General features: G+C 28.6%; 2 protein-coding genes across 3 annotated transcripts; both read right to left on the bottom strand.

Annotated features, from left to right (window-relative positions):
• Positions 1-314: 314 nt before the first annotated feature.
• LOC132946485 (serine/threonine-protein phosphatase 4 regulatory subunit 3A) lies at positions 315-8,435 on the bottom strand. 2 transcript variants are annotated; one of them, XM_061016505.1, is made up of 13 exons: positions 7,721-8,435; positions 6,616-6,671; positions 6,283-6,525; positions 6,018-6,222; positions 5,860-5,953; positions 5,614-5,794; positions 5,388-5,537; positions 5,167-5,323; positions 2,812-3,030; positions 2,221-2,734; positions 1,979-2,151; positions 1,757-1,908; positions 315-1,043 (listed from the first exon to the last, which is right to left on the bottom strand). In XM_061016505.1, the coding sequence occupies exons 1-13, from the start codon at positions 7,872-7,874 to the stop codon at positions 954-956; spliced, it is 2,388 nt and encodes a 795-aa protein (XP_060872488.1). In that variant the 5' UTR covers positions 7,875-8,435; the 3' UTR covers positions 315-953. The 2 variants fall into 2 exon arrangements, with proteins under 2 accessions (XP_060872488.1, XP_060872487.1); XM_061016504.1 differs by having other exon boundaries at positions 1,979-2,163; positions 7,721-8,433.
• A 5,521-nt stretch (positions 8,436-13,956) lies between these two features.
• LOC132947131 (cell growth-regulating nucleolar protein) lies at positions 13,957-20,383 on the bottom strand. Its single transcript, XM_061017330.1, has 5 exons — positions 20,023-20,383; positions 19,767-19,903; positions 18,573-18,801; positions 15,360-16,395; positions 13,957-14,349 (listed from the first exon to the last, which is right to left on the bottom strand). The coding sequence occupies exons 2-5, from the start codon at positions 19,898-19,900 to the stop codon at positions 14,093-14,095; spliced, it is 1,656 nt and encodes a 551-aa protein (XP_060873313.1). The 5' UTR covers positions 19,901-19,903; positions 20,023-20,383; the 3' UTR covers positions 13,957-14,092.
• Positions 20,384-22,150: the final 1,767 nt, after the last annotated feature.

Here is a 22,150-nt window from a genome sequence, read left to right as displayed (position 1 = left end):
GATTTATTAATTTTTTTTTTTAGAAAAGAGTTATTTGTTTTTGGTCCTATATTTTTGTTTAAAGAAATGTTTTATGTTTGCCCCATTACATTCAAGTTTAAGTGACATTTTTCAGTCTTAAATTATTACAAACAATTCAATCAAAAGACAAACAAGTTATCTTAACCATTTGTCTTGAAGGGAAATAACACTATTCTTACCTAAATGTTTAGTTCCATATTACATATATTTCTTTATATCTATTAGTTTTATACATTTTTATTTTAATATAATTACATTCCACGTTGAAAATTGTAATAAAAAAATAGGTCAACTCTAAAAATCGATATTGTATAATTTTTTAATATACACCATTGACATGAAAATATCTACAAAAAGCTCTACGGTTTGTATGAAATCAATTACAGTTGTGGATCGCAGCATTTGAACAGCGACATTTGTACAAAAACAAAAAGAAAAACAAATTAAGAGTTTAAAATATCACAACAATAATTGCAGTAATTTAAAGATCACTTTAAAACAACATAAAAATAAAATGGTCTTCCTCATACCAATATTTAATAGTTAACTTGTTAGTTAGTTTGATTGTTCCTTTTGAGAAATATAAACCAGGTACAAATTTATTTTATTTTTTTTTTTGTTATTGTAATTACAATAATAGTTATCATTAAGTACTGATAGATATTAACAGTCCAAAGGAAAGTCAAATGTACAAGATTTGGTTTTGGGTAAAAAATGAAAATAGAAATGTTTTTAAGCAACATTTACCTAGCTTTACACATTATTTATGAAAACATCTATAAGGCGTATCATACTTAGCAAGATTATTATTTACACAGGGGTGATGTCATTTAGTCTATAACTTAAAATTATCAAGTGTTGGCGCTTGTTTTGTATAACAAAACAGGTAAATTATTATTCAAATTATAGATATAAGAAAATTTACAAACATATTATGTATAACGGGGCCTCTTGGTTGGCGATTTTAAATCTCCATTTTCATCTTCTTCTTCATCTGAATCACCTTCATAGTCAACTAAAGCCTGGGGAAATAATTTAAATATTAAATATTATATCAAAAATAATTGTCGAAAAAAAAATATCAATTAATTTAACAACAATAAGAGTTTAAGGTTCATTACTATTAATCCATTATGGAATAGTGAGATAATGTGCCGTATTCATAGTTGATGCTTAAGAGGACGTGATACCCACTGTTTGTCTCCATCTTACAAGAGTGTAACATAGCAAATTTTATGCTCAGCAGAAAACACGTGTAGGTCCATTAATTTAAAAACTAGAGTGAATTGAATTCTTTTAAAACCTAAAGATAAGATTATTATCTAGGCACCCTCATGGGCTTTTTATTATATTTTAATTTTAAAGCAAGTTATGAGTATTTTAAAATTGTAAATTAAGTTAATTCACTTAGTGTTTTAATTAACAGACCTACACGTGGTCTGCTGAGCGTACAATTTGCTATGTTACGCATTTGTAAGACGGAGACAACACACGGGTATCACGTCCTCTTAAGCTAATTTTGATGATTTAAAAAATAAAAAATGTGTGATAATATGTTAAGTAATGCTTAAGGTAGTTCTCGACCAACCTTAAAAAAACAAGTAGGTAATTTTAATTCTTTTCTTAAGCCAAAATCTCATTGAGTCATGAGTATAGATTAAGTAATAGACTACTTATTCTTAGGCATCAACTATAAGTACGGCCCAATATTTAAATTTGATATAAAATAACTAACTTTTTTCAAAAGAGAACTATTTTTTGAATCTTCAGGTGATGAACTCAATGCCGGAGTAGCTGCCAAATTATTGTTCATAATTGGGGTAGTTTTTACCGTAGTGCCAAATATTTTTGTGCTGCTACCTTCACATTTCTTGTCGATACTTTTACCTATTAAATAAATCCATCACACATTTTAAATAAATTTATCTTTTTGGAAAAAAAGATTTTAAAAAGTTACCTATGGATTCCAATTGTTCAGAGGCTGTAATTTCAGTTGAACCGGTCATTCCTGTATGTGGAACAACTGCTTCACCATCATCAAATTCATCATCTTCGTTATTAAACCATATTTCTTCTTCATCTTCTATTTGTCGTGGATCTCTTCTAAATCGACCAGTGGACACAGTAACACTAGTAATACAACTGAGTAAATAGATTATAAATTATTTATAATAATAACTTCTAGAACTCTTAACATACCTTGTGATAGGTTTTTCTTTTAATTTTTCTGTTTGCTGACTATGACGTATCCTTAGGGCTTTGAAGGTTTGTACATAATCAATGTGTTCAAACTTTTTACCATAATTTTCAACAACATGTGCTATCAAAATTTTTATATCTTCAAGTTTTATAAATTCAAATAATTCAATAATGGCAGAATCGAGTAAATTGTATCGGCCATTATTATCTAGTAGACAATCAATAACAGGACCAAATAAACATCCCTTCATAATATAACGGTTATAAAACTCGTCTTTGAGTGCAACAATTTTCCTCATGAAACGTAAGGCTCCTAATACTAAAAATTTATGGGCAGACTTCATTAGTACCAATACACGTTTCAATAAATCTTTGTTCAGAATGCAAGTTTTTATATGATATGAATGATGTTCTACACAAAATGTCAGCAATTCAAGGATGTGTGCCAATAACTGTGCATTTTGGTAATCATCTCGTGCTGGCTCACCATCCACTGTGTTTGCCAATAATGGTGCTAAAAAAAAAAATTATACTAAATGTAAAAGCTTCTTTATATTAATTAAGAGCATAAGTAATTTGTGCAGCAAATACCTATGAGAATCTGGACACTGTGTTTGTAAAAATAGTTGAGAAAATCAGTTTTTTCTACTTTGCTTAGTGAAGGCAACATGTTTTCAGGATCAATTAATACCCGTATAACACCCATTAACTGGACAGCACGTCCGAGATCAGGATCTGTATCACATATCATCTGTTCAATTATCACATTCATTAGCATCAATTCTACTTCACTTCCATTTGCTTGAGTCACTAAAAAAAATATAAATAAATTAAATAAAAACTGATTGTAATGCTGAAGAGTAAACAATAAATATAGTTAATTTAAATATCTGGATTTCTAATCATTTATCAATTATTGTTATTTATAAACGAAATAACATTCTGTTTTAAATACATTTAGTATAAATTAAATGTTTATTGTTGTGTATGAGTAATAAACAAAGTAGACACTAAAAAGAAAGTTAACTTTGCAATATTTGATGGGAAAATCTCCATAAAAAGCCTTATGGGCCGAAAGAGGAGAACACTGGAGCATATAAATTATGAAAGAAGAGGCCAAGATTTAAGAGGAATGTTAGGAAGAGGATACTGAGATATTATATTAGCAACAATGAAAAGCAGAAAAATAAATTGTGCATGTACAAAAAACACAAGATCAAAATCAAGTTCACCTCGTGTCTGTGGCGAAGAATTACATTCTAAGGCCTGACCTCTTGGCTCTTTCGGCCAAATTTTATTTACATCATAACTTTGTTAATAGTATAAATGGGGGAGGGGGTGGGGGGTTAGTAAGTACTCAATTATAAAAATGTCTTAATTTAAAATCTAAGTTCAGTCCGCCACTGTGGTATACTATATCCAAAAAGTTGGGAACCGCTAGGACCAGTACAGTTACTACAGGACTTAAAAAAATATTGGAAATAAACAATGGCATAGAAATGATGGTTGATAGGAACAGATAAAAAAATTGGTGATTAGAGGAAAGGGTCTACATTAAGAGCATGTTGGACCTACTCATATAGTCTCTGTCTCACGCAACATAATATGTACTGAATTGTCACCACAGTTTATTATTAGTTTAGTAGAACAAACTGTGCAGTGGCGTACACAATACTGAACTAACCGAGTTCAAGTGAAAATGTATTAGTAGGCTGATATGGAAATAATTTATATGAATTTTTAATTTACAATTATTCAAGTGGGCTAAGTCAACATAAACTATAAATAAAATATAGTAAGAATCAAGTACATAGATATGTTTTATAATATATTACGTGTGTGTGTGTGTGTGTGTGTGTGTGTGTGTGTAAGACAGAGACAACATATGATGAATAAGGCAGAAAATTAATGAACTTAATTCTTAAATAAAACCTATTGTTAGTATTTAAGTATTTGATGATGCTTTATACTGGAATGTTAGAAGAAGCATTTATTATAAAAATTCAAGATTTCAAAATAAAAAAATTTAGTGGAATTTAATATAATAAAAAAAAAAACTTTAGATTTTAGAATAAAGATAATATATATTATGTATGTTAACTATATTTTTATTTAACTAAATGGTCCTTATATATTATCAACCAGCCACCAAGTGACCTTATGGACTAAAATTTAAAATATTCTTCTGTATCTGTTTCACTGTTATCTTATGTGTAGATTTGTCTAGTATGTGATATTTTTATGGAAAAACAGTAAATCTTTCTTATAATATTTAAATCATGTTGGTATATTGTTGGCTAGTCACTAAATTAAGACGTGTAATTTAAAGTGTGTATCTACATTAGAAAGTTATTAGCTTATTTTAAAATATTGATAAAAATTAATTTAAATAAGTTATTTCCTGCTATATATTTTAATACTGATAACAAATTTTTACGACAAAAACATATTAAATGTAAAATGTTAATAATTATTAAGTGTGCTACAAGTAATTGTAAACAATAAATTACTATTATTTAGTTTTATTTGAAAGTTTTGTAACAATATATAAAAATACCATGTACAACAGACGATCATCACCCATTGGTAGGGGGCTTACATTATATATGACATAACAACAAACAAGTTTTAATTAAACTATAATATACAAGAGGATTATTTTAAAATATAAAAAACATTATCTAAGTAAATTCTTCAGATAAAAAAAAATGCATTTCAATGGATCAGATTTGAAATATTTCTAACACTATGTTTTGTGTGCTCTCAGAATAGTTGCGCACAATGAACTGGGGGTCAACTACCTTTATTTGTATTATAAAACTTAAAATGCTTGGAAGGAAAAATCTAAAATACTGTATATAAAAATATGGTATATAATTTAATTAAGTTGACAAATAAAAGAATTTAAATTTGAGATAGTGTTTACTAATAAGTAGTTTGTCTCACCGGTATCTGAAGACTGCTGCAGAATGTATTCTCGTATAACAGAAGGCGAGAATTCAACAAGAATGGTAAGAATGTCAATGGCAGCCTGCTTAATATTCACATCTTCAGACATTAAAGTCATTTCAAGCATTGGTAAAATACCCAGAGATGTCAGAGTCTACAAAATTGAAAAGAAATTTAGTCATAAAAGAAATTAAAAAAATTAATGACCAAATACTTACTCTGAAAAATCCTTCTTTTTGTGGGGGCTGTAAATTTTGTGAAAAATTGCAGAATTCCTTGAGGAATTGCACTAATTCCAGTTTCCTGGAGTCTGGCGTGCTTTCATCTTGAAGTTGACCTAACAGATCTGGTAAAAACTTTTCGTCTTCCTACAATTTTTATTATAAGAGTGTAATAAAATACCAGAATTAAAATTGTAGCACTTAAAAAAAAAAATGTATTTACTTGTATTAAAGTGACGATTTCCACTTTATTAAAAAATATAAAACTACTTAATGCAGATAACATATTATCCTCAAATACGGATGGTGTTGGAAGAACCACATCCTGAATGTACTGCACTCTATGTGTCTGATGTATTTTGTTCAATAACTCGAGATTAGTTATCAGAATGACTTCTTTAAATCTAAAAACAAAACAAAATAGGCTCAATGTAATTTATGAAAATCAGTTATTTATAGAATAATTTACTTTGAAACATTCTTTAAATGATGTCTATGGTATTTACGGATAGGTAAAGTTGGATCATACTCTAAACAGCCAATGACATCAAATATAATATCATCTAAAACAAAAATATATTATTTTAATATAAATTATACAAGTTTAATTTAATTTAATATATTTACCAGCAAAAAGCATTTCAAACAAAGCATTTTTATTGATAAGGAAAATGTTTTTGACAATGTCATATAAACAATGAAGACCTTCCAAATTATTGAGATCCTCACACAGATTGAATAATTTCACCAACTTGCGTACATAGCCATCATTTTCAATAGCTTCAGCTAACCTATCTTTATTTAAAGGTGTGGCCATACAAGTGATAAAAAGCTATAAATAAAATTATTTGTCAGGAAAAATGTATTTCAATAATTTATTTGTTTAAATTACGTCTTTAATTTCTTTAAGTCTGCCAATTTCACATAGCGGTAGTTCAACAGGAGGGGCTGAATCTGACAGATCATCAAACCGCTCATCTTCAGACTCTTCAACAATATCTTGAGTAGTCTCTATCGTTGGGTCCTTTCCTTGAACACTACAAATTTTTTCCCATATTTCTTCACAACCAGCTTTTTCTTGAAAACTTAATGCCAAGTCAAAATTATCAGCTTCAGACCAAACAATTAGTGTGTCCTGTATTTATTAGAATTAATAAATATTGATTTTTAGACAAAAAGGTATAAGAAACAATTATAACTTAAATATCTAATAAAATAAACTAACTTGTTGTTTTTGATAGACTGTATCGTGTTGAATTTTTGATTCTAATAAAAGAGCACCTAAACAAAATAAAATTGACTTAATTTTTTAATATTAAGGTAACACAAATTAAAAATTAATATACATACATCATCACCTACTTATTAGCATTCATAAAACATTATAAATAAAAACTTTTTGAAATAATTAAATAAATAACTAACTATACCTTTGTATTTTAAATTATGAATCTTTAATTCATGGTACCTAAATGTTTGTTAAAATAAGTAGGAGAACATAATTTAATAAAAAGAATTAATATTTGTCATTATTGTTACATTCAAAGAGGTAGTTGAAGATTGCGCAACATGGGGTCCAATATGTAACATTTTTATTTAAAAAAAAAAATGCATCTCTTTGTTTCAATAAAATAGGTAAATGATACTACTCCAAGAAAAAATGATCCTAAATATTTAGATTTTTTTTTTTTAATTTGTCTATGTAATAATATTCTATGTTATGAAAAATCATAATAGTTACAAATTTGATTATTAACATGAGTACATTAATTAACCAATCACTAATGACATTAATAATTATAATTGATAGGTAATCAGTAATTACTTACATACCTATCATTTAAAATTAATGATTTGTTAAACGGTCATGTTAGAATTCATTCCTCACTATGAGCACTACTTTACATTTAAAATAAACCTATAGGTACAAGGTATTTGTTGAATTTATAAAAAAAAAACCTATTGGCTATTAGCATAAACTATTAATATGCATTATTAGCAATACAACTAATTAAATAATAGGTAGGTACTCAATATTTTTCAGTGATGGGAGAACACTTTAGAAGATGATAGATAGGTAGGTACACTAAAATGGTGAAATGATTAGGCTACAATTATCCTATTCAAAGAGGAATCGTAGAGAGTAATGTTAAAATGTCTTAACAAGAATGGTAGATACAAACAGAATTATTGATCATAATCCAGATAAGCTCAGATGTTAGGAAGGTACCTAGTAGAAACAAATCAAACAATAACAACGGACCACAAAGTAGGTAAACCTGAAGGTGTCCACCAAACGAAGCAGACCACCCGATCAAAAAGATACTAACCATCGGCTTCGGCTCGAACCAAAAGAGAAACGCCTTTGAGCCGTTCGACGTATGTGCACGACACATGCCCCGTGCCACGGTCGTCCCACTGACGATCGGCATTCAGGGCGTACAACTTCACTCGCCGCTTGGTGTCAGTCATTGCGTCGAACATGAGTCCACAACGGTCATCGCAGGAAGAACAAAATGTATGTGATTTTTGATCCTTTCAGACGACCAGTGACCACCACTGATCACGGCCGGATGCCGCCGACACTACGGGCAGGCGGCTGCAAAGGTTCCGCCGACGGTGGTTAGACGTAGTTGGCGGAGCGACGGCTAAATTATTTCCGGAAAAAAATAACTTAGTCGACGCGCGAAACACGGACAGGCTTACCGGAATTCAGCGGGACCCGCCGAATTCAACCAAGTGTCCGTCGGAGCGGGCCGGGCAAGCGCGTGCGGTGACGATCGGGTGAAATGTACGGCGCGCGAACTGGTCAAACGTATCGGAATTGGTTTTATCAGCGAACGGACGTGACAACATTTCGCGGACGCACGCTCTAAACAACAAACAGTGGACACACGGCCATTTTGAAAACAAAAAAAAAAAATAAAATAAATAATATATATAGCGCGTACGCAAAGGAGGAGGAACGAATAATAATAATAGTAGTAAACGCTCGTAACGCGTTCCGTTCACCAACTCGGTTACTAGTGAAGTGGAGGAACGACCGCGGCGGACGCGCAGTGCGGCCAACCAAACCGCCGTCCAACCGACGCCGCCGACCAAAAGAAAACAAAAACAACACGCGCGCCACACCGATACCGATACAATAATAATTTGTTCAGGTGCACACATCCCGATATTATTATTATATTTTTACGATAATTTATACGATTACTGGAAAGTGGGAACGCGTGTCGTGTGTGAGTTGTTGTTGTTATTGTTTTTGTAACGTTGTAACGCCCGCAAAAACCGTCGTTGTCGTTCGGACACTCATGGACTGCCGGCTGATCGCTCATGTTGTGACGGTAGAATGGTGGGGGGTTAGGGGGTTTGATTTTGATGTTTGATGTACGGACTACGGAATACAGAATACAGATTACATTACAATTTTCAGATGATCTGTCACAGATGATAGATCGCAATCTTCCGAGTTCCGATGATCATCATCTTTATCGTTTTATTAGTATTTGATAAGACTGATCACTCGTCGTCACAACCACGATTATTGATATAATATAATATATTATTTATTATAGTCTATAGATAATAATATAATATCATAATCATATGGAATAAATTAATTGGGCTCTGCCCGTAAATCGTAATGTTTTAAATAAAATAATAAAATTAATAATCGTAGATTCGTAGTCAGCGTCAGACTCAAAACCGTAAGACGGTCACTCAAGGCCGATCTGTGGGGGTCCAGGGAGTCTGGACCCCTCCCGAAATTACTTCAATATGTCTTATTTTTAACCAAATATCAAAACATAATTTCGAAAAAATTACAATATACATGTTTTGGACCGCCTCCTTCGAAAAAATTTCTGGATAAGGCCTTGTGGTCACTACAACTCGTTGAGAGTACTGGACTGGCAAAGTCCACTACTGGAGTTTGGAAGTGCACTCTGCAGCATTATAAAGTATCATAAGTCTGCTAGCAGATTACAATATTAATTCCGATACTCTCGACCATTAAAATGTACAATTCTCTAAACTCTAAAGGTACTATAATTCCACTATCACCGTTGTCCGAAATCGTGACCGTGTTTTGGATTTGCATATAATTCTCGTATACCTATAATTTACTATTTTATTAATTAATTCACCAAATTAAAAAATATTGTTTAGGTAAAACAGTGGAATATCTATTTCATATTTGGTAGTTTGGTACCTATAGCATGGTAGGTAACACGGTTTACAGCATTGGCTGATCCAGGGTGTATTTTTTTTTTTTTTTGGGGGGGGGGGGGGGCAATAGTACAAATAATGGCCATTGGGGGGAGGCAAAAACGCCACTGGTCTACAGAGAAACGGTGACCGTGGAATAGCAGTAGCTTTTAGCACTGATTTTTAACAATATGCATTGTACTATTGGAACTTTTCTACTTTACGGGACACCCCTTTTTTTAGTCATATTTTTGACTATTTTTGAGTTGGATAAGTGTAGACCTAAGCTAACTTAACAGGTACCCTAACGGATGACCTAACCTATTGTTTGACATATATAGTAGTGCTATATAACAGATGTATACTTACCTATTAGTTACACCATCTAAAATACCCAATAGTCAATAGGTACAATTACACAAAATAAAGCAAATGGTTCATCTAGTTATAAAGCATGGCAAGGTATACACAGTAAGACCCGGCCAAGATAGTCCAATGAAAATTTGGTAATTTTTAAAGTTATTTAACATACTATCTACTAACTTTGAAGTGCTATAAATTCGTAACTATGTCTGAGCACCAAATTCTGACTTCACCATCGTTTTCAGCGTACTTAACTACTTAAGTTTCAATAATAAAAATTGCAAAAAAAAAGGTGTCCCGTAAAGTAGAAATATACCTTAAATTTTTATGAGCGTTTAAAGTTTAATTTTTTTATTATAAATTAACGATTTTTTTATTTTGTTTTAATATCAAAAACGGATAACCGTAGACACTTGACATTTTCACTAAATGTTTATTTTATCATTTCCTTTACAATAATTTGACTCTTTTTGAGCTATCCATATTCTATATAGTGAATAGCCCTAAGACATTTTCGACTTTTTAACTTTTTTTTTCAATTATTTTCAATAAATAATTATATGTTCGATCAAAAAACTTGAAAAAATTAATTCAACATACTGTATTACTAAAAATTAAACAGGTATCTTGCTTCTGTGCAACTAATTACTGCATTTACAATTATTAAACTCAGTCAAATTACATTTCTCATGGATTGTGTTCTTCAACTATTGCCTGTAACCCCTTTCTATATTCCACATTCTATTGAGCGACTGACTCTATTATACTTGTGTACCTATATCTGCACGTCCGTACCAGAAATATTTGGTATACAATATAGTATAGTATTTATTTTTTATATAATATTATAATATAACGATCAACAAAATTATTAATTTTCTCATAAACATAAATACATAATAATATGTTTATGGATGTACACAGGTCTCTGGTAAGTGGTAATATAATTAGGAATGTACGATAGGTAATGATAGTGGCGTATACATACAAGTTGTATGTGGGAGGGGGGGGATGGATCAGAAAAAAAAATTTAAACCTAGGTACCTGAACATTAAAAGAATAAAATATAACAAAATATAGATGGTATATAATTATAATTAGGTACAATAACGTGTCTATAAATATTAAAATTTGAGTTTAAATAATTGAAGTACAAACTTAGTATTATTAGGTATACTATACCTATTTATAATATTATATTATTACATGGAAAATATAAAGATTCTATAATTTTCTAGTGTAGCGAGAATAATTTTTTTATAATAATTACAATATATAATATTGGTGTGCTGAACTATTTTTTGGCCTACCTACCTATAGTTGTTAGCATACCTTTTAGAAAGTTGATATGACGCCCCTGAATTAAATAATTATAGTACACAATTTATTTAATTTTTTTTTTATGTTTCCTTGTAACGCGCTAACACTAAGAACACTATTTAATAAAATAAAAAATAAAAAGCCTTTAAGGGATCTGACCCCACTCCTGTATACGCCCCTGGGTAATGACTTTATTTATTTATAGTTATAAACTATAGTATACACTACCTGCCACGTAAATATCATTTAAAATGATAGGGCTTTGAATAGCTATATTTAGCTAATTTATAGAGATACTGATGAACAATATTATTCCCAAATCTCAATACTCAGATTTACCTACCATCCATCCACCTCGAACTACCCCCACCCACTCCTGATACATGGGTTTAGTCCACTGTGCCTATAGATCTACGGGTACGACGTCACAAACGGTATTTTCTTTAAAATATTGTATAATACGTAAAACCCATTATACTATAGCCATATTGACAGTATGGTAGTACTCTTGTATATACTCTGACCATCTATTTAATCGTTTAAGACCCGCATGGCTCGGCATATAGTCATGGGTTATAGTGGGGGGGAAGCTCGGTTCCCTTGCCACTGATAGCGTTTATAAGGTGTCCCCTTTAACTAATTCTTCAAATGGTATGCTGAGGCATTGAAGCTTAATCAAAGTAAATAACTTCTCCATTAAATTAATTATTTATTTTTGAAAATGTATTATTTTATATTTTTCAGTACCTATTTATAAGTATTTTTTTTAAGGTAAATAAAAAATTATTGATAAAAACTATTTGCCTGATGAGCCTTACAACTTAATAATTATTATAATATTTAACATTTTGTGCAATGTTGGTACCTAAATCACAAGGGGAATACAATCATATATACAATGTTCCTATTGATATTTTTTTTATTATATTTAATTTTGTTAATTTATATGATGGAAGTGTTAAAAAAACTATCTGCAATGAAGCCCTAATTTCTTTTGAGAGATTAGGTTTGTTTTTTTTTGATATTGTTTTGTTATATTTATTTTTTTAAGTTAATAATATGTAATTATTAATTAGTGTTAAAAACTTAATCGTGAAATGAAGTACTGAAGTCCAAAGAAGAAAGAAAAATAAAATTTATGTGCCCAACTATATTTATACATATTTAATTTAATATATAGGCATTGATATGATTCTTTATAATATTATAATATGGATATGTTTGGTATCTATTAACAAAAGCAATTATTATTTTAAAAAAATTTTTTTTTGGCTTAACAAATTAATGAATTGTTGTATGAGAAAAAATTACATAGAACGTTCAAAATAAAATATTGAAGGCTTTTATTGATATTATTATTAAGAATTAAGTTATGACCATTTTTAAACTGTAGATTTTTTATACATTTTAAAATTATCATAACTTACATAAAAATAATAATATCAATAAAACTCTCTGGGATGGCCTACATAATATACTTACCTTTAAATTTTAAAATAGGTAAATTTACTCTAATTTTAGAAATTAAAGAGTAAAATGAGTTAATATGAACGAACAAATTTTATGTTGAACGTTTTTCATGACAGAGACAACAAAAGTCCATGGAGAGTCCTTGTAAGTAATGTATATTATGATGAATTTTAACTAAATAATAGATCATTGCAAACAAAAAATGATTCTGAGTGGAGATGGTATGTCAGCCCAACATTACTAAATATATTTTTATATTTCTATTAAATTTATTTATTTTACTATCAATTTTTTACGAAAACATTGCATTTCAAAATGTGATTATGCGTATAAAACCATTATAATATATCATTATATATGTTTAAATTTAAAACTTGAGTCCCCGGAAATAATACTTTAGAATTATAACAAAATTATTAAAAATTTTATTCTTCATTTAAATATCAAATTTCTTCTGAATTTGAACTTAAAATATGTCTATAGAAGAAAATTGTGATTTAATGTTTTTTTTTTTTATATTTTTTGGTTTCAGTATTAACTACTTATGAGGAACCTTCTATTAGATTTCCAAACCTTATATGAAAATGAAATATGAAAATAAAATAATTTAGGAATTTTAATTTTTAACTACAAAATAGTTTACAAAGGTTTATAATTTTAACAAATTATGTCAACATTTATAGATACATATTATATTTTCATATGTCTATAAATAGTTCAAAATAATTTATAAATATAAAATTATATCATGTATAGAAAATACTAATATAAAGATTTGGTAGAAATTGCAAATACCTACAGTTATTTGTTATTAAATGACAACAACAAAATTGGGTTTCTCAAAAAACTGGTAAAGTTTTTTTCATTATTTTGAAAAGTACTGAGAATATTCTTTGCTAACCTTCCAAAAACACCAACTAGATATATGTATAAGTAGAAACTCTTCTCAAAGTTGAAGATCAAAGAATTGTTTACACTATATAACAGGGGTGGCCCAACTGCTGCTAGCAAGACTAATGTGACTCATGTCTTAAAATGTTTACTAATATAATAATAGGTATTATTAGTTGTCCTGTTCTTCATATTATTTTTCAATATAGTGTGTGGCTCACAGCTCTCTTACCGCTGGCCACTTCTGTTGTATAAAATGTACAAACAAAAAAATAATCACTGTAGAATCAATACATTAATTCTTCCACTCAGAATATAAAATTATAAAAATGTTTATTGTATTAATATTACAATAATATGCAACATTATAATATGATATTAAGTTGTTTATTAATGAAGTCTTAAATTAAAATACCAGTTAAATGTACATTACACAGAATCAGAATACTAAATTAACATTCTACTAATTGTACCTTATCATTTTCAATCTTGACATTTTTCATTTTCTTAATTTTTTTCAGAAATATCTTTTCTAGATCACTTTCAGATTTTTTAGCTTCGTTCAAAAAATGAAATTCACTCATAACTCTTTTCATTACTTTACTTAATGAGATTGGTTTGTTTTTTTTAGTTTGCAACACTTGATTAATAGCTTCATTCCACTCAAATTTACGCCCGGACTGTACTTCTGGAACTTGGGGGACGTCTTCTAAAATTTTTTTTAAATTACATTTATTAATTTAGAATAGAATAAAAATTTTGTAATTTAGAAGAACACATAACACAAAAATATTTTTTTTTCAAATTAGTATTAAATGCTTAATATCAATGTAGTCAGAACTAACAACGATTTTGACAAAATCCAATCTAAAACACGCTACTTGATATTTTCCAATTTGAAAAAATGTATGAATCATAAATATGTATTAATAACTAACTTTGTTTCTAAGGTGATGTGATAAACACACAACTTTATGCAAAATCGGTTAGAATAAAAAAAAAATGTGTACCCAGCCTAAAAATATATTAATGTTAAAAAAATATTATTCAAGAAGATAATGGGAATAGATATTATCTAGAATAACTGTGACGTAATTTGGCTCGGCTCCATCCCCTATCTTACGCATAAAAAGTTACTCACTTAACACAACTATTTACCAATCTAAACATTTTTTTTTAAATTTAATTTGTATTAGAAATACGATGTTTCTTGAGCTAAAAATGATAGAAGTATCAGAATTTAAATATAACGTTAAGTTTTTTTTTTAAATATTAAAAATACTAAGAGATTTTTGTTACGTACATATTGTAATTACCACGGCGCAGCGTGTTGATTGATTTTGATACACATATTAAATATTACAAAAAAACTAATCACTTTAGAAAAATGTTGGTTCCACTAACGTAGTTAGTACATACAAAAATAACACATAGGCACATAGTACAACCAAAATTAGAAATTATACTTTAAAGGTAGGTAAATTTTTACTTGAAGCGAGAAACATTTACAAATATAAAACAAGTAATTACCACGAGCCAGGCCCAATGACGTATCACAGGTCTTTTTTCAATTCCTTATAACTCATTGAGTAATGTGAGTAGAAACCTATATCATTATTCTTAGAATTGAACATTCTTTGAAATTAAAAAAAAACTTATTTTTTGTGTTTTGTGCTCCTTTAAAGTTTGATATAATAATTCTAAATAAATCAAAATTACCAGTTTTCAACATTTTTTGTTTTGGTTCTTCATTTTCTTCATTATTATTTAACTTCCTTTTTTTCTTTTTTGATATTGGTTCTTTATCTGATTCTATTATGCCATTGGTAACAGTTGCTAATTCATGTTGGTATTTCATTTTCTTTTTCATTTCTTTTTTTTCTTTTTTACTCATTACTGATTCCGATTTTTCTTGAAGAATTCCATTTTCCTTATTTGCTACACAATCTTCATTACAGATATTATCATCGTTTTTGAAAGCAACATTATTAGTTTTATCATTAGTTACTTCTATTTCTGATTTATTTTTCTTAGACTTTTTAGCTGAGCTTGACTGAGCTTCTGCTGTGTCCTCTTTTAGTTTCAAATTGTCTTCAGTTCCAGAGTTAATTTTTAATATGTTTTTTTTCTTTGTTGACTGTTGTTCAACATCTGATTTTGTTTCAGTTTCACAAATTACTGCATCAAGTGATTTTTTACTTTTTTTTTTCTTTTTTGGTGTTTCCTCACTACTACAATTACTATTTAGAGTTACAATAGTTTCACTATCAATGATCTTTCTTTTTTTAATTTCTTGTGGGTCTTGAATTGATTCGTTATTTTCAATGTTTTCTGTAATCATTTTATTTTTTTTAGATTTTTTAGCTGAGTTAAGCTGACCTTCTTCTGTTGTGTTCTTTTTCTTTGTTGACTGTGGTTCAGCATTTCCATTCAATTTTGATTCTGTTTCATTATTTACTATATCAAGAGATTTTTTACTTTTTTTCTTCTTCTTTTTTGGTGTTTCCTCTGTTTCATTATTGCCATTTAAATTGTTAATTATTTCATCATTTTCAATGCTTATTTTAGTTTTAATTTCTTGAGATTCTTCTTGAATGGAATCATTCTTCACCAAGTTCCCCGATTTATTATCAACTGGTTTTTCATTTGAATTCTGAGGTAGTTGTGCTTTATACTCGGCTTCTATTATATCAAACACTTGGTCAATTATGTATCCTTTTCTTCTATAAGCAGGAGCTGTAGAAAAACAAAAGTTCTGTAACAAAACAACAAAAATTAGTATGTTATTATAAATTAAATTGGTATTGTTCTAATATAAAATATTATGACATTACGTATAATAAAATTATACATAAAGTGAAATTTTTTTTTTTTTTTATTGAACTTAAGCCCGGCGACTATGGCCATTAGCTGTTGTATGGGTAAGGTTGGTACGGTAGGTTGATTTTTACGATTGTTTTAACGGTTGTTACGATAGGTAGCAAACACGTGTATGTGTGTAAGGTTTTTAACTACTATGAACCCGGGTGCGTATTTACGGATACTACTCGAGACTGGCCAATAGATCCCGAATTCAGTTAGGGTTCGTAAAACAAATTTATTTTACGGATACTACTTGAGTCTGGCCACTATGTAATATACCGCTATACTCAAATAAAGGCACATGTAATTTACCGCTATATTATGAATCTATCTAAATTTATTCTAATTTTGTTGATAGGTTAAAAATAGGTATGTAAAAACAATATTATTAACAGTGTATTTGCGACTATATCTATAAAAAAATTAACTTATAATCTAATATGTAGAATGTAGATATATTACAATAATTTTAATAACGTTCATATACTAGTATTATTTAAATGTCTGTATTTTTTGTCTACGATATCTACATCCTTTCCTAGATAAGCAAATAAATAAAAACTATTATAATATTCTTAATTAAAATCCAAATATATTATAAATATTTCCACAAATTCGCTCAATAAACAATTTTTAACCATTCTTTTAATGTACTTAATATTATTAGATTTTAAAGTGAAATGATCAAAAATATATTTTTCAATATTTAAAGGCAACGAGTTATACAAAACTAGACCTAAATAATCAATAAACCTACCTCAGATCAAATTGTTTATTTGTGTACTTAATACTAACATCATATACTCTGAAATAAATCAGATTATTTTTGTTTTATAGTATTTTAAATTCGTAATACTTTGTACGCACTAGGGCACTTGCTCCATTTGCTCCCCCCTCCCTTATTTAGGACGGCTATGCTACATTTATTATATAATATTGTCTATGGATCATATAGGAAGATTTATATGCTAAATATTTTATTGATTTATATTAGGTTATAATTATCAGCATTATAATTACTGTACCTACATATTTCTTCTAATGTAGGTCAACTCATTTTGGGGATAGAAGTGATACAGGAGTATACAAAGTCCTTTTAGAAAAAAGTCGATGTTTGAAGAAAATGGAGGATTTATTGAAATTGAAGAAAATCCACTTACAATTGCAATAGTAGTGGATCTATTGGCCAGTCTCGAGTAGTATCCGTAAATACGCAACCCGGGTGGTCACTCATCCAGGAGCTAGTAGCGGTGGACGTTACTTACTCCCAGTCGCATTCCGCGACTGGTAGCAGCCAACGCGCCACGCCAAGCCACTAAAGTGAAATTATGAAGCATAATATGAGCATTACCTGAAATTTGCATTCATGATGACCTATATATTTCAACTAAAATATACTGAATTCTATTGATCTATCTATCTAGATTTGTATTATCTACTATACAAAAAAATATGTGATTCATGAATCCTTTTTGTTACGACAAATATATAATTTAAATAGACAATATAAGAACATAATTTATATTATAATATTAATTTGTTTAGTGCCTACATTTTTCAACGCTTATTTCAAAACTGTTTGAATTTTTTTGCGGAAACCTATATTTTGAGTTAATAGCCTTCCAAAGTTTGCGATTTTACGTTAATACATATACGCGCCACTCTACTTTACTGCCGCGCGGAGCAACTCGAGTTTGGCAACCAGGGCAGGCGAATACAAATGATGATGAAGAAACTGATAATAATGTTTATAAATATATGTTAATTGTATTGACTGTTAGGTTATTAATTATGTATATAAGTACAATAAACCACGATTAAATATAAATTGAATTTGATTTTTAAAATTGGGTATATTTCTATTTTATCAGGAACCCTAAATTTTTGAAAATTTTTTTTTCATCTTATGAATTTTTCAACATTGAAAAAGGTGGTGCAAACAAAAATTGGCACAGATCATTAATTTCAAAGTTATTTCCATTTGAAGTTGATCGTATTTACAATTTTTCTTAAATAGAAAGCGCAGCGAAATGCATTAATTGTTCCTTCATAAATTTTAAATATAAATACCTGGAATTTATTTTTTTTTCTTGGGACATTATCAAACTTGGCTATAATATTCAAAAATTGTCTTTGTTCATTAGGCAAATCTTTATTATTCATTACTGACTGAACAATATCAACCCAACCAGCTTGTTTACGTTTTCCTTTTTCAGCTGACGGTTTGGGCACATAACCTTTAGCAGAATATCTCTGGTCTTCGGTTACACACTGACAATGGTCTCTCACAGTCTCATAACTGAAATATAATAAATCATTAATTTTATCATTTTTCTGTGTTAATTGATGAACAAACTAAAACTAATTGATACTAAAAAAGTTGTGTTGACATGGACATAGATTTACAGTTTACAACTCATGTATAGGATTATAACTTATAAAATAGTAATCTTGTTTGCAATTATTTTTTTAAATACATACTTTTGTAATACAAATCACAGAGGACGTGCCATGTGACTATCATACAAATGGACAACACAGCAATTCTAATTATAAGTGTTGTTAGCTTAATTATTAGAGTGGATATTATCAAACTTAAAGGTGTAAACTTTATCAGAGTTCTCTCATTGTTTTCTACAATATTTTTATTTTTAAGTGAGTTATGAGCATTTTTAAATATTAATATTTTACAGACTTATAAGTTTCTTATAACTCACATAAAAATGTTAATACTACAAAAAATCAACAAAACGGACAGCTTAGATAATATTCTTACTTTTAAGTTCGATAAAAATGAAATAAAGGAAATAAACTGTAATATTTAAGCTAACAACAAATTGGAATCGCTGAACTTAAATTTTGAATTATGTATTAGTAAGATAGTGAATACATGGGTACCATGTCTTTTCAATAAACAAAAATTGAAGTAAATAATATATTTTGATAATTATTTAATCTTACAAAATTTAAAATATAATCATTATTCACTTGATATTAGACCATTGTCATATACACATAAGCACTCCCAAGAAAAAGTGTTGTTTAAATGTATCATAATATTGTTAGTGTATCTTAACCAATTGAAATAACCTACAATTAGCAATATTTTCCATATACCTATTTATTACATTTATAATTAACAAACAAAATCATAAAATATGTATTCCAAGTATTTTTAAATTAACTGTGTAAATTAATATAGATTTATATACATGGATATATTATGAAGGTTGGTGAGAATAAATGATAATGAATACTACTCACTTAAAATCCTTTAAGCAGTCGACACAACAGAAGCTAACTGCAAAATTTTTTCGTTTACATTCATACTGTATGTGTTTTTCCACTTTCGGCTTATTCACAGAATCGCCACAATTATTACAAGTAAATACAACCATGATCTAAAATACAAAAATATAATAGGTAGTTAAGATACGCAATCATTTAAAATAAACAGATAAGTGAAAGACGATGTGTTAAATTTAAAATTATTAAATATTGAAGAAACCAGTCAACTTACATACTTTAATGGCTGCCTAAGTGGAAAAAAATTAGCAAGTAACCAAATATATTATTAATTTAATTCTCTATCGAATCAAAATAATAAGCAATTGGAAATTAGCACGTGCTAAATAGTAAATAGTGTGGTCCCCGGTTCAGCAATACACTCTACAGCCGCGGTACTAACAACTTACAAGTAGCTATTTTAGAGCACTTGAGTGAGCGTTCCAAAAGTCAAAAGTAACAGATAAAAATTATGATGATCAATACAAATGATTTGTACCAAATTTGAAAACTTGATTAAATAATAAATATTGAAATTTAAAATCCGCCATCCACGTTGTTTTGGATGAGCGCTATGACTGTATGACTGTATGAGTAGATAAATGATAATAAATAATCATGAAGAGGAAACGTAATTTTTTCATAGTGATAACTGATAAGTTGATAAGGCTATTACGATAAGATGCTTTTATATCTTTAATCGTGGTAAATTGTAAGGGCTACACACATAGATAATATAAGATCTTATATTATCTATGGCTACACACGGCTTAGTTTAGACCATGAACTAAGATAGTTCATGGTGCTCATGCACAGCTGGTTTAAGGGACAAGGATATGCCGACCAGAGTTGTAGTAGGCGGTTTTAATCGTGGTTTAGACAAATACAATAGATTAGAATACGAGAAGCTCTGTCATAGCGTTCCAAAATGTATGTGATAGTGATTGCCTATTCAGCCCCCTTCTCCTTATCACTTTACCTTGGCGCCATAAATCAATAATATAAAATAGGTATCAAAATATAGATTACTATATTATATTGTAATGGGTACAATATACATTGGTACATATTTTGTTGTATGCAAAATACCAAAACAATAATTATTAAACAACATAATATTATATCAATGAATAATGATATCAGCATTAAGATAATTGATTATTTTTCCATACCTTACGAAATTACTCTAATAAAGTAATAATTATTATTGATGTAACAGACAAAAGTGAGGAAAATACACATTGGAATTTGTAAAAAAAGTTACGTGTATATTTAATTTAAATATAGTCACTTTTGTTAAAAAATAAAACCGGTGTTCGAAAAGAAATAATAAAAAATGTTGATATTGTTAGTAAGCCATTAATTATATGTGATGCATGTAAGACCGAATTCTTAAAAAAAATTTTAAATGTATTAATAAATAGTTTCATAAAAAATAGCAATAACAACATTGATGTCTTCAAAATGCATTCAAAAAATAAAAAATTAAAAAAATTGTTCATTTGTAAATCAATATATTGTATATTAATCAAATTGTAAAATTTTTAGATCCTGAGCGAAGCGATGAATGTATTGATTTTACAATGATGTGTTTTTTTTTTTTTTATTTTTAGATTCTGAGTGAAACGATGAATGTATTGATTTTACAATGATGTGTGTTTTTTTTTTTATTTTTTTATTTATTTTTTTATTTTTTTTTTAGATTCTGAGTGAAACGATGAATGTATTGATTTTACAATGATGTGTGTTTTTTTTTTTATTTTTTTTATTTTTTTTTTTATTTTTTTTTTATTTTTTTTTTTATTTTTGTGTCTGTGTACACGATAAGTAGTCGAAATAATGCTTCGATTTTCGACTTCAGTATCTTGTTCGATGGGAAAGTGAATATCGTTGGTGCATTGGGGAGGTCAAAATTTTAATTTCCCAGTAGTTTTCAAAAGCGATGTGAAAAACAAAAGAAAAATTAAGGAAAAACGGGAATTTTTACGCAAAATCGATTTTTAACAAAATCGATTTTGGTTATTGGTGTAACTCTAAAACAAATGACCGTAGATGCATGAAATTTTCACTGGTTGTTTATATTTGCATTTTCTATACACAATACAATTTTGAAAATAATTTGACTTTTTTTGAACTGTTTACGGACATTGTCAGTTTTCAGTTTTTTTAAATTTTTTTTCTATAAATATCAATAAAATTTTATTTGTTGGGTAAAAAAGCTTGAAAATTTAATAGAAGGCTCCTAGGTTATTGTTTCAAAGGCAGATGAAAAAAATTAAAAATCCTTAGTCACAGTTTTTTTTTATACACGTTTAAAGTTCAAATCTTGAAAAAATACGGAAAAATCACGAAAATTTGCAAAT

Source organism: Metopolophium dirhodum, chromosome 6 (assembly GCF_019925205.1).
Source record: "Metopolophium dirhodum isolate CAU chromosome 6, ASM1992520v1, whole genome shotgun sequence".
NCBI classification, from domain to species: Eukaryota; Metazoa; Arthropoda; class Insecta; order Hemiptera; family Aphididae; genus Metopolophium; species Metopolophium dirhodum.
The sequence above is the reverse complement of the archived record's forward strand: the minus strand, read 5'-3'. Positions and strand labels throughout refer to the sequence as shown.